The 13,744-nt window shown below is 42.4% G+C and overlaps 1 protein-coding gene across 5 annotated transcripts in view; it reads left to right on the forward strand.

Annotated features, from left to right (window-relative positions):
• Atp13a4 (ATPase 13A4) overlaps positions 1-13,744 on the forward strand; it is a 116,573-nt gene that overhangs the window by 78,967 nt on the left and 23,862 nt on the right. For all 5 annotated transcript variants that reach the window (XM_010624079.2, XM_033762567.1, XM_010624078.2 and 2 more), the window contains 6 exons: positions 758-844; positions 1,055-1,208; positions 1,699-1,810; positions 8,595-8,719; positions 12,190-12,353; positions 13,181-13,303. In XM_010624079.2, the coding sequence (XP_010622381.1) occupies positions 758-844; positions 1,055-1,208; positions 1,699-1,810; positions 8,595-8,719; positions 12,190-12,353; positions 13,181-13,303 (765 nt within the window). The remainder of the gene's footprint in view (positions 1-757; positions 845-1,054; positions 1,209-1,698; positions 1,811-8,594; positions 8,720-12,189; positions 12,354-13,180; positions 13,304-13,744) is intronic.

Here is a 13,744-nt window from a genome sequence, read left to right on the forward strand (position 1 = left end):
CATCCTTTCCTGCAGCTACTTGCAGCTGCAGACCCTGATGTCACACTGTGTGTATCACAATCTTTAGGGCCTTTCCAGCTCCAACAGAGCGTGGTTGTGTAGCACTCTGCTGAAACTTTGCCCATCCTCCCTTCTTCCTTGATTACGGCTTCCATACTTTAAGTAGAGATTACAATTCCCTCTCAGATTCTTTTCAGCTGCTCCATGAGATGATTACAATGTGCTCTTTGATATCTTTAGGTAAAAGGTTCCTTTGGCGATAATTTGGAGTCATTATTATAGCAATTACTGAACATTTGCCATGCACATCGAGGTCCCTGCCCTGCCCTGCCCTGTCCTGCCCTGAGGACCATCAACCCACGTTACACAGATAGGGGATGGCAGCATCAACAGTCAGTGAGTGCTGGGAAAGAAAGGCAGCAAGGTGCTTGCTTCGCACAGAGCCTGTCTGTTCACATTCACCAGCTTTAAGTTAAGCTCTTCCGAAATAGAGAATGAGCCTTTCTGCGGCACATTTGAACAGAGAAAGCACGATAAATTGCATGAATAATTCAGCAGTGTCTGTCCTTCGAGTTCTGCAGCATTTCCAACACACGAACCTATTATGGGAAAAGCCTGGTTCCTCTCCATCACAGAGGAAAGTAACACAGAGAAAACATTGGGTGGTCTGAGGAGCTTGCGGCGGGGAGGTTTGAGGACAGTGCCAGTGGGTGAGCAAGAAGCAAATCTCTTCGTGAAACTCTCCTTTGTGAAATAGGAAATGGCCGCATCTGAGGACGATTTCCATCTCAAGGGAGTGCCAGCACATGCTGTGGTAGTTAAGCCCCGCAAAAGCGCCCGTCAGGTAAGGCCTGCTTGTCACACTCCCCTCCCAGCGCCTGAACTCCAAGGGAAATGCTCTCCTGGTGCACAGGTTCTGAAAGCTCATAGATGGGTCTTTGAATCTCATTTGTGGAAACTGGGGAGAAATTTCCTCCTTATTTGTCAAAATGAGGATTGAGGGAGGAGCAGTCGGTTCCCAACAGCTAGGAGCTCTGTCATGTTCCTCCTGCAGGCCCCCGTGGAAGGCATTGCGATCTTGCACCAGTTCCCGTTCTCATCGGCCCTGCAGAGGATGACAGTCATCGTCCAAGAGATGGGCGGCGACCGACTGGCATTCATGAAAGGCGCGCCCGAGAGGGTGGCCAGCTTTTGCCAACCCGAGACAGGTTGGTGCCTAGACTTGCATTAGGATGGGCAGATCTGTTCTTCTTGTCACAGATGTCCCCGCAGTCTGTGGAGCCTCTTGCCTGCTGGTCATTGCCAACTGGCTGACGCTGTGAGGTTCCAAACTCAATACCAGCATCAAGTTTATTGTTTCCACTCTGTGTATTTTCCACTTTCCCAGCTTGAGTAAAGGATCTCCTTTTCCTACCCACTCTCTCCCGACTTGGTCTTTGTGGTCTAAGTACTTTTGTCTCGCCTTGCAGTTGCTTGGGTTTCAGCAGTGATCTCCTCCAGTTATAGTGCTAATCTGTCTTTTTACCCAATTAGACAGAAACCCTTAGAGAAGGGCTTGAAGTTAAATATCTGCATGGCCAATGCCCGGCACATAGGAGACCTGGGTGGAAAGAGTTGAGTGTCTGTAAAGAATTTCTTTGTCAGTACTAGCTAAGTAAAGACTGCATGCCACTCATCCTATGCTATTTTTCTAAATAGTGCCAGCTAGTTTTATTAGTGAACTTCAGATTTACACGGCACGGGGATTCCGGGTGATAGCGCTGGCCTACAAGAAGTTGGAAGCTGACCACCACACATCTGCCTTAACAAGGTAACAGAGGGTCGTGATGCAGCAGAATAAGGGCCAGACTGGGATGGGACTCAAGGATTACAGCTAGTGGGCACAGCAGCACAGCTTGCTCGATTTTTGTGCATGAAGTGTCTTTGAATGTTGGTCAAATGTTGTATTAGCTACTTTCCTGTTGCTGCTACAAAATCCCCAACACTCAAAGGAGGAGAGGCCAATTTTGGCTCATACTTTCAGTCTATGGTCAGCTAGCTCTAAGCGCAAAATAGGATGACAGAGGGCCCTAGTAGAGGAAAAGCTGCTCAGCTGATGACAGCCAGAAAGCAGGAAGAGAAGGGAGGAGCCAGGGATACGGATATACCCTTTTAGGGGACACCCACAGTAACCTGTCTGTAACCAGGCTCCATGTCTAATAGCAAACCAGTTGTGACTAGTTACAGACCAACCCACTGATGTGTGTAGTGCCCCCTGTGATCCAGTTACCTTCCAAACACAAGAGACTTTGCAGGGACAGTTTAGATCCAACCATAGCACAGGTGTAATAAGGGCAATCATTCCCCCTCTGCCCAGACCACAAAGCTGCTGCGAACACAGATTGGTGAATTTATGAGAAATATCCACAGAAGATGTAAAACCTAACGCTGTTTTACAGCTTTGCAAAAACAGACATGAATATAACCAGTGTTTCAGAGTTTAAAATTGAGGGCGTGACCTTGTTTTTTTTTTCTTAATTATAGTTGGAGAGTTTGTTGGAAGTAATGAAACATAACATTATCCTGAAAAAACTCTTTATAAGAAATACTCAGTTTAATGAAACAAATGAATATAACTTGAACTTATCTAATTTAGGCACTATTTGCAGAAATCCACAAAAATCTTCTGAAGGACCAGAATAGGGAAAGTTTTGATAAGCTCCATTAACGTAGGGATGGTGCCGGCTGAAGTGGACTGTAGTATATATGAGTTTAACTTTATTTGTTATGATTTTACTTTCTGTTGTTTCTGGATGACAGTGTCGATTTTACCTTCCCTGTCTTTCCCAATTCTTTGTTAGAAACCACTACAGGTACACTGTTGCGGAGAAAATCACAGCTCATATTTTTTTTATTGAGGATTTTAAATCAGGAAGGTCTAGCATATTTGTTTCCAACACTATCATATTCAGCACTCTCTAGTTGAAACTATTTTTTGAATTCTTCCTGTAATATACTAAAATTAAATTTTATGTGATATTAGCTTTACTTCACCTTTGCAAAAAATAAATACAATGTCCTTTGCTATAATTAAATGAAAGCAAAACATGCATCATGGAAACAATATTTCAGGAAATACTCGGCTGATGCCACTGAAACAAATTATGTTGTTTGCACCTGTGTACAGGGACCTTGGGGCTGAGGCAGGTACAAACACAGGCCGATAGGGGGTGCTGCCTAGGGCTGTCTCACCTCCCACAAACTGTCTCGCTGCCAGCAAGATGACTGTGAGGTGGTTTAAAACTCTTGGTAAAACTTGGAAAGGAAATAGTACAGTTTACACACAACTCCTCAGTTTACATGTGGCTTACATTTCCCGCAAAATTCAGTAATGTGCAAAAATATATAAACATTGCTAGGGGGAGAATAGTTTTAGAACTGTTTAATATGGCAGTGTATATAACAGTATAGTATACTAAGTAGTCAAATAATATAAATGGTTGGAGTTTAAACAGACTTAGCCAAGCACAGTTGTGTTGGTGACGATGCACATCCAGGAAAGACTCCTGAAGGTATGTGAGGTGTTGGAGTCATTCTCTGTGTATGGCTCATGTATCTGAGAGGCAGCTCTGTCTCTCTGGGAATGACAATGTGACCACCCTTCTCCCTTGGTGGCTGGGCAGCACGAGGCACAGAGGGGAAGGTGGCTCATCTGAAGTCACTGGGTGTTGGAATCTGGGCTCATTGGGCCACTTCCCCTGGGGCCAGCATAATGTGACCCCTGAAACTTTTGTGAGGACGACCCTAGACATATTTGAACCTGATTCACTCTGTTTGTGTGAGTTCTTGAGGAACGTTGACTTGAGTCAGAGAACTGAAAGTGAACCTTGGATGTCAGACTTCTGGTGAGTATGTGGTACGGGGATCCGACGTGGCCTCTTGCTGGTATCCGCAGCGCTTTTTATTGGGAGATAGCTTCTCACTGTGTTGTCAAGTGAGCTTGGAATTTGCAATCCTCCTGCCTCAGCCTTTTGAGTGGTGTAGTGAGCGGCTGAGGTCATGGACATGTGCCTCCATGCCTGGGTAGGTGTACATTTTATAGCAGAGCACACTTGAGTCCATTGCCAGGGATACAGCACGATTCTGGCTACTATGCTGCTTCTGCTTATTATACTTGATTTTAGCCAAAAGGCCAAGAAGCGATTTGCTTCTGCTTATTATAATAAGACATTTGCACAGGAGAGTGTATCCGCTCACCAAGGGTGCTGAGACTACATTCTAACTTTTCAAAACTCAGCAAAGCCTTAACACAAATTTACTACTAGGATCTGATTTTTTTTTGTTGTTGTTTGGTTTTTGTTGTTTGAGACAGGGTCTCATTATGTAGTTGAGGCTGACCTGGAACTCATTATGTAGCCCAGGCTGGTCTTGAACTCATAGCGATCTTATTATGATTTTATTTAAAGAGTCAATTAGCTTCCTGTCTCAAAGCCACATCTTCACTATATTTTCTCCTGGAATAAGTGCATTGCCTGTCCTTTGCTAATCCCTGGCTAAGACATTCTGTTTCTTTGTTTTGTTTTGCTTGGTGTGTAGGGGTGCATGTGCTCCTGCACTGATATCACAATCACTTTGAAGGCTATTAGCCAACTTTGTGCAAATTTCTTCCTTTAAAATCGACTTGGATTTTGAGAACATGAAGGGCAGTCTTAGGGATGACAATTGTCTCTTTGTATTGCATCACCCTTCATTACTAGTTTTAGATGCTTCCATAGGGGCATAACATCTGTGCAGGAAGCAGGAAAGACAGCCTACAATGCTAAGCTGCAGAATCTGAGACCTCTCGAAGCTGTGCTCCTTACTTCCTGCCCCGGACTGAACGCTCATGAGAAGAACACCCATGAAATGTTAGAGTTAGCAGAGACCTTGAGACCCAGAGATGAACTAGATAACCAGACAAAGAGAGCAATTAGCTCATGGTCATACAGCAAGGCTGGGGTAGGGCTGAAATCACAATGCCAGTTTTCTAGTTACTGTGCCCTAAACACTCAAAAGGACATAGTCTGGAGGAGCTAGAAGTTCTCGTGCTAAGGTGGGTCTTGGGCTGTGTCTGATGCTTTTTGGCCTTACAGAAATTGTCCTGGCCTCACAGCAATTGTTTTGGCCTCGTATAGCTCTTGGTGGTTGCCTCATATCATTGCAATCAGACATCAGCTAAGTTATCTGACCCAGACCAGCACCCATGGCTCTCTAGCATGGCTTCCCCAGTCACTACCCAGAAATGACTGCCTGCTCTTCTCTGACTCCGTGGGACCCTAACTCGGGCATCTGTCATGGTGCTATTCCCTGGCTTCCCATGAGCACGGGTCATGTCTGATCGCTTCCTCCTGGCTGAATGCGAAATCTCTGCAGTCCAGGGCTGCCACTACATTTTCTCTCCCAGTTTCCCTCAGTCCTGGTCCCTTCTGTCTTCAGGTGCTCACTCAGTAAATGCAGATGGCCCTCATGGACCGAGTTCCCAGTAAGAACCCTGGGAAAGGAAATGAATTTCCTAGGCTACATGAGCAAACACAGTCACAGCAGGCACCAGCATTTGCCCAAGCTGAGCACCGACTGCGTGTGGGTGCCTCGTGGGCATTGTTGAACATACTGCTAGAGCAGGAAGTCTTATCTTCCAGGGTGGAGACAGGCAGGTGAGAAATCTGAGAACGGTAGTACAAGGACAAATAAAAATGAGCTCAACTGAGTTAGAAATAATACACCGAGCAAGCGATTTTTCCACCTGGAGAAGCCTTCAGGGAAGAGAAACAGTGTGAACTGGGCCTCAAATACAGGAAGGATTTCAGTGGCCAATCATGGGAACTTTCAAGCTTTTCCATGAAATAAGGAAGAAAGCCTAATAGCAGTGTGGAGCGAATGCATGGATGTGGCTAACCACACAGTATATCTAAGGAAAGGTGGCTGGACACCAAAGTGGGAGAAAAACTGAGGGGTAGATGAAGTCGGAAGACTAGTTTGGAGCAAATCATATGAAGCCTTAAATGCCAGGCTCCAAAGAGTAAGAAACACTGTTCTTCCAATCTTGCTGTGACATGAGTGGCTGAAACTGTGCCACTTTCTGCAGTCCGATGGAGGTATTAACAGGTTCCTGGGAACATCACTGATTCCAGGTCATGGCCCCGGAGATGTGAGCCCCAGTATCGTTATGCATGGGGCAAACTTGGCAGGAGGAGGGCTTCAGTGGGTGCTGCTTTCCTCTGTATTTCAGCCAGAGTTGGGCAGAATTACTGTCTTGCTCTTGAGTTTGTGTTTAGATAAATGAATCATGGAAAATCTATCAATCTGACTCCAAATACACTCTTGTGTACTTGATCCAGTAGAAGGTTCCTCAAAATGTGGTACAGGGCACCTTGGGGATCTCACTACTTGCATGAACATTCGCACTCATAAAGTCTCCGCCTACACCAATGTCTTCAAGTGTTCTACCTAACCCACCTTCAAGCAGGTTTAGTGTTTCTGTTTTAATATTTAGATCTTTGATCCATTTAGATTTTAATTTAGTGCATAGTGAGAGATAGTTTTAATCTTTGGCAAGTCGAAACCCAGTTTTTCTAACACCGTTTATTAAAGATGCTGTCTGTCCTCCAGTGAGGGTATTTGGCTTCATTGTCAAAGATGAGGTGGCTGACTGCTTTGGGAGTTGTTTCTGCACCTTCTAATCTGTACCATTGATACTCAGGTCTGTTTCTTTGCCAGTACCATTTTGTTTTTAACACAGTAGCTTTGTAATATAGTTTCTGGATGAGGATTGTGATAACTTCTGCCTTGTCAGTTGCATGGGAATTAGCGCAAAGAACCAAAAAACTCAACCCCCGCCCCCCAAAAAACAAAAAAAACCCCAAAAACAAAAAACAAAAACAAAAACAAAACCTGGGACCTCATCTTATTAAAAAGCTTCTTCATGGGAAAAGAAACCATGAACAGAGTGAGGAAACAGCCCACAATGATGGAAAAATTTTTTACTAGCTATTCTCAAAGGACTATTATTTAGACTATATAAAGAATTTAAAAAGATCAGACTCCCAAATTCAAAGACCCAATCTAAAAATAGGCATCTGAAATGAACAGACACTTGTCAGACAAAGAAGTAGAAACAGCAAATAAATATATGAAAAAATTTTCAACATTACTGGTCATTCGAGAGATGTAAATTAAAACAACATTGAGATTCCACCTCACTCCAGAAAGAATGGCTGCTATCAAGAAATTAACCAATAACAAATGCTGACTGGGCTGTGGGGAGAAAGGAACCCTTCTCCCCTAGTGGTGGGAGTGCAGATTGGTGCAACCGCTGTGGAAATCAGTATACAGAGACACCTCAAAAAACTAGGATTAGAGGTTCCATTTGACCCAGCCATTTCCTGCTGGGTATCTTCCTAAAAGAATTTAAAGCATCATACCACAGCACCCAGGGTTATAGCAGCACAATGTGTAATAGTTACATCTTGGAAGCAGCCCAAATGCCCCTCAACTGGTGACTGGATAAAGATTTCTTTTGTCTAAAATAGAGTATTACTTAGCCATAAAGAATGATAAACTAGAGGCATTTATAGCTAAATGGATGGACCTTGAGACCACACACTTAAGTGAAATAAATAGGACACGTAAATACTGAATAGTTTCTCTAGTGTGAAAGACTGAAAGTATAAATATGATCACAATGTATAATTGATATTGTGAAATAGGAAGAAAAAGTTCAAAGGGGAAGGAAAATTTGGGGGTAGGGAAGAAGGGAAAGCAAAATCTGAGAAAGAAAGGAAAAATAGAAATAAAGCTTTTGTAAATACGGAGGGGTGGAGGGGTTGAAGGGAGGAAAATGGAACAGGGGAAAAACAAGAACCAAGATACATCAGACGCAAATTCCCAATGATGAATGTGATCATACTGAGTCTTTAAAATGTACCAATAAACTTAATGAATAATAGAGGATAAAATAGGGCTGGGGATTTAGCTCAGTGGTTCTGCCGCCTGCCTTGCAAGCATAAAGACCCGAGTTCAATCCCCGATACAAAAAAAAAAAGATAAAATAAATAAATTTATATCCTTAAAGAAATAAGCATACAAAATCTATGCAGAGCAGCAATGCTAACAGCAGAAGGGGAGGGGAAGAAGCACAGCCCTTAATAACAAGTTCTTCTTCTTGACCTGTATCATATACCTCCTTGGGCTAAAATGGTACAGCGCTGCTTTCTGGAGAAAGTGGCATTTTATCTTTCTTGTGCCTTGTTGGTTTGTCATGATGTTTTGTACCCTAACTTGAATTCTTGGTGGCTAGTGGTGAGCTAATAAAAAGCAGATAAGCCATAGTGGGTTGGAGAGACCCTTATAGTCATTTAAGTCTTCTCTACAAAGGCTAAAGCCAAATTTCTGTCTAATAAGTACTCCCTTCCTCTTGATTCAGTCAGGATAAACATGCCTTGTGCCCTCCCTGTTTTCTTTCTGGAACGTAATCAGTGGCCAGGAGCAGAGCTCTGAGTGAGTAGGTCACTGTAACAGGGATCCTTTGTCTTAGTAAAGCCTGTGAGGAGGGTATAATGTATCATTGTTTCCTCCAGGGAGAAGGTAGAATGTGAGCTGGTATTTCTGGGATTACTGATCTTGGAGAATCGATTGAAGGAAGAGACCAAACCTGTCTTGGAAGAGCTCATCTCTGCACGGATAAGGACTGTAATGATCACAGGTATAGAACAAAGCGGGCAATGAAGACAGTGAGAACCTGGTGTGGAAATAGACTCATTTAACAAATAGCATTGTTTGTCTACTGCGGGGCAAGGCATCGCTCAGGGTGCCACTTTCTTTAAGTTTCCACTGCAGTGGGGAGAAAGAAAATCAATCAACCAATCAATCATTAAATCAATCAAATAGCCAGTCAAATAGTGTGATAAATACTTTGAGGTACAGAAAATAAGGTGACATAACATGTGTCTGACACCTATTTTAGGTGAAGAAGTTCAGAAAGGTCTCACTGAGCAGTGACATTTGAATTAAGACCTGAATGACAAGAAGACACGAGCCTTGCAAAGAAGATGACTTTTATTGTCACATGTTAGAAGGTGAAAGGTGCTTAGTTCAATGTCATCTATAAAGTACACTGAAGGCCCATCAATGTGAAAGTCTATAGTGTTGGAGTTTAAAAAAAATTCTGCCCTCTTTATTCCTAATCCCCAGCTCTGGATCAAGCAAGGTTGCCAAGGAGAAAGGTTTGCTAAGAGAAATGCATGGGATTTTTAAATGAACACTTTTCCAAGGTAGGAAGGGGACCGGGGAAGCTCCTGGGGGAGGACAGCTGAGCATGCAATGGCCAACAGGAAGCAGAGAGAGGAAGGGCGAGCCAGGGAGGGAGATACACGGTTCCAGCTCCCACCCCCGGTGACTCTCCACCTCTTCCACCTCTTCCAACCTGGCGCCACCCAACAGCACCCTCAGCCCTGGATCGTCAGTGGAGGAATCCACTGCTGTGGTTAGCGCCCCCATGGTCCGATCACCTTCTACATACATGAAAATCGGGGGTGGAGGGGCTGTTAGATCTAAGCCATAACAGGGACCTCTTAGTTGCTGCAGGTTGCAAATGTCTTCGTCAGATAGCTGAAGCTCCCCCTGCATTGTTCTTCCTCCTTAGTAGTCTCTCCCAGGTAGTGGGGCCAGTGGAAGCTGTGGGCTCCCCGCGGAGCAAGCGCAGACACTTCCTAGCCCTCAGGGCTCCGTTTGCCCATCCAACCACAGGACTCTGTGCTTTACCACCAGTCCTGTGCACTGAAGGTCCTCGTATTTATTATGCTGAAACTTGGGAGAAGCCAGCTAGGGACAGTCAGGCCGACGCTATATTATTTACTTTTTCGAAGTTGCTCTGAGTAGCAAGGTACGACCTACAATTTCATGAAGCTTTAAACCAGAAATGTCCCTTGCCTGTTCCTTATGTTACAGCCTTCATAAATGTGACATATGTCGAGAACCGCCTCCGAATGATACAGCTCTGTGTTTCCTTTCAACAGGTGGGAGTTAGGGAACGTAAGCGAAGAAAGTGGTCTTTCATATTTACCCAGAGCTTTGTCATACTGGTTGTGCTGCTTTTATTTCTTAAGTACAAATTAACCTCCCGAATCATTTCCGTTCAGCCTCAAGAGCTGCTTTTAGCATTTCCTTTGAACACATCTGCTGGCAACAAATTACGTTAGTTTTCTTTCATCTTAGAATATTTTTATTTATCCTTTATTCCCTAAGGATGTTTCATCAGCTGTAGGAGTCAGAGCTGAGGGTTCTTTTCTTAGAGCACTTTAAAGATGTAGTTCCACTGTCTGCTTGCCTCCATGGTTTTTGAGCAGAAATGGGTGACAATTTAAATCATTGTCCCCTTATTTGTAATGTGCTCTTTTCTTTAGCTTTGATTTTAGTAGTTTGATCCTTATGTCTCTGAGTGTAGACCCCACTGAATTTTCTCATTAGGATTCCCTGAGGCTTCTTGCATCTGTAAATTTAAGTCTTTTACCATATTTGGAGATGTTTCTGCTATTATTTTTTCAAATATATTTCTCCTGCCTGTTTCAATCTTTTATCTCTCCTCAGATTCTGACTTGAATGGGAGTCCTTTGGATATCCTTTGGGTCTCTTTTTATTTTTGTTTAATTTTCTCTTTTCTCCAGATTATATAATTATCACTGATCAATCTTCCAGTTCACTGGCCCTTTGTCTTGTCACCTCCATTCTGATACTGAGTTTTTAAAAATTTAAATTTTGTATATCTAGTTCTTTTTTCCCATTTGTATATTTCTTTGTTGAGAACATCTGGCTCTCCATTTGTTCCATGAGTATTAACATTTGCCATACAAAGGAGACTTTTAAGAGCTACTATCTGATGATTTCCACATTGGAGTCATCACAGGGTTGGCAGCTGTTGATTTTTTAAAGTTGAGAATTAGCCAAATAGCCCATATTTTTTGTATTTTGAATATTCTCAGCATCTTGGATCTTACTCCATGAGACTTTGGATCCTCCTAGAATATTCTGGAGAATCTTGAGAATTTTTTTTTCCCTAAGCCAGTGATCATCACAAATCCTGTCTTGGCTGCTATAGGAAGTGTTTCCATTATTTGCTTAGATATTAAATCTTTTGCTGTGACTTTGAGTTTTCCCTACACAAGGATTACTCTGACAAGTGGAAAGCAACTTATATCTTAGTTTAGTTCTTGAAACTTCTGTTATCCTTCTTTGGGTCCACTCTACATGGGGATTGAGTCTGAGATTTACATAGCTCAAACGTTGAATTAGTCTTCTTTTGTAGCTCTCTTATTCTCAGAACTCATTCTATCAAATTATATAGCCTACAAAGGATCCTTCTCTTGGCTCCTCTGCTCTGAGAGATTGGGTTTCTTTGGGGGTTTCAGTTTCTTGAACAGCTCTGGGGTGGGGCTTACATTCAGGTCAAGTATGGGAAGAAAGAGAAGAAAAGCCAATGAACTCACCCTTTGTAGGGTGCTTCTCCAAGGCTGACTTCTTTTTACAGTCTGCTCATACTTGCTTACTTTTTAAAATCTCTTGGGTAGTTGCTTTTGGTTTTGTGTTTCGAGTTTGCAATTCTAATAAGTGGGAAAGATAGTTTATAGTAGACTTTCTAGACTCTGCTGGAAATGGATCCATCAGAAACTGTAATAACCCGGTAGGGTTTCTCAAATGTTCACAAAGCTCTTAACAAATGAGAGAAATAGATTTGGAGTTTTTTAGTTTTTTTTTTTTTTTTTTTTTTTTTTTTTTTGGTCCTGGGTACTTTCAAGGTAGGTGCCATGCCACTTAGCTAAATCCCTGGCCATTATTTTTTTCTTTTTTAACCTATTTGTGGTACTTTCCTAAAAGCTTATTGTAGATAATTATAGAGATTTAAAAGAAAAGGTTAAGAAAAAAATTTTTTTTTTTTTTTTTTTTGCTCTTCCATTCTGGCAAAAATACACCGTGAGGTCGTGAAGTAGCCTGATGAAAAGGAGCAGGCACCAGAAAAAAGATCATGAAGTGATAGCCCAGGACTGAAAACATCCCTAGAAATGACTTCTCTTTGCATCTACAATAAGAAGAACTGAACTCTTCAGCCTGGTTTCCCAGGCTCTGCATGATTTGCTTCTCTCTTCAGTCTCACCTTAGGATGCTCTTCTTATCTTCTAGGTGACAACCTTCAGACCGCAGTAACAGTGGCCAGAAAGTCTGGGATGGTTTCTGAAAGCCAGAAAGTCATTCTCATTGAGGCAGATGAAACCACTGGGCCCTCATCAGCATCTATATCTTGGAAATTACTGGAAGAGAAGAAACACATTGCATGTGGGAATCAGGTACACCCAGAAGCGGACCTTCTGCTGTGTCACCTGACTTGTTGCACGGCCTCAGTGACTGACAGCTATGACTGGCAGAGGCATCGAGGTGACCTGGAGCTCACATACTTTTCCAGAAGTCTAACAAATATGTAGTTCAATGAACCCAATTATATCGGGTTTTCACACTTTCTACTGTGCTCTGAGGCACAAGCTTTCTTGGGTCCTGGAAGTAATCCATTCTTTTACACTGAAATAACTTGTTAGCTTTGTGTGAGAAAGAATATAATAAGCAGAGCTGTGAATCTAATTTCCCATTTCTCCCCTGGCTTGTCAGCCACCCCATGGGTTCAAAGGGGATTTAGTTCCTGGGCGAGACACTGCTATGTGCATTGCAAATCAGACTATGTCTTCAGGGTGGGGAAAAAACCCAATTTTATGCATGTTTCTCTGTTCTTGTAATCTATTTCAATTGTGTCTTGTGGAATAATATTAATTCTGTAAGAAAAAATAGTAAGCTCTCACTTCAGGGAAAGATATGTTAAGCTGCAGTACTTTTATAGTTTACACTTAAAATGTGTGAAAAGTGCTGTTCTCTGGAACTCACTGAGATCAAATCAGGATGAGAACAGGACATGAAGAAGTGTTATTCTCCTATTCTCTAGTGGCTGTGATGTGCGAAGATTAATCCAGCAAAGAGGTCGTACTTCTCTGAGGAATCAGGGCTGACCTTTGACTTTAGGAGAGGGAACCTGGTCTGTCTTCCTTCCCTTCTCTCACAATTGTGTGTCTTACTTTCCCATTCTCTCAAGTAGAAGAATCTAAAATAATTGTATCTTGCTTTGCAGGACAATTATATTAACATCAGGGAAGAAGTCTATGATAACGGCACAGAAGGGAGTTACCATTTTGCCTTAGATGGAAAATCCTTTCAAGTTATAAATCGATATTTCAGCAGCCTCCTGCCAAAGGTAAGTTATGAGGGGGCAGAAGTCTCTGAGAAGATGCTTGATGCCATTGCTAGAATATGGTCCTGAACAACTTCAAACTTCTAAATAGCACAGATCCAGTTAGTTCTGTGTATAATAGGAGAGGTAAATATTTTTTGGAGACGTTATTATCATCTTATTTCCTGCTAGATTGGTTACTTTTCCACCATTAGAGAATTGAAGTATCAGTGATTTATCAAATCATAAGGATTGATTTTAGGTAGATTTCACTGTATTGCCACAATGAAGGATCTCATAGAGAAAATCCTGCAGTTACATAGATAGGGAAACCAAGAATGAAAGACTGCCATTTGGTTTTTAATAAAGGAGCTCTGTAGTGAGGAGAATGAAATTTAAAGCTTTTCTGATGAAGAATAAGCCCATGGTAGACAACATATCTGCCAAAAAGTAAAGATTTTTAGT

Source organism: Fukomys damarensis, unplaced genomic scaffold (assembly GCF_012274545.1).
Source record: "Fukomys damarensis isolate Sample0158 unplaced genomic scaffold, DMR_v1.0_HiC HiC_scaffold_12, whole genome shotgun sequence".
Taxonomy (NCBI): Eukaryota; Metazoa; Chordata; class Mammalia; order Rodentia; family Bathyergidae; genus Fukomys; species Fukomys damarensis.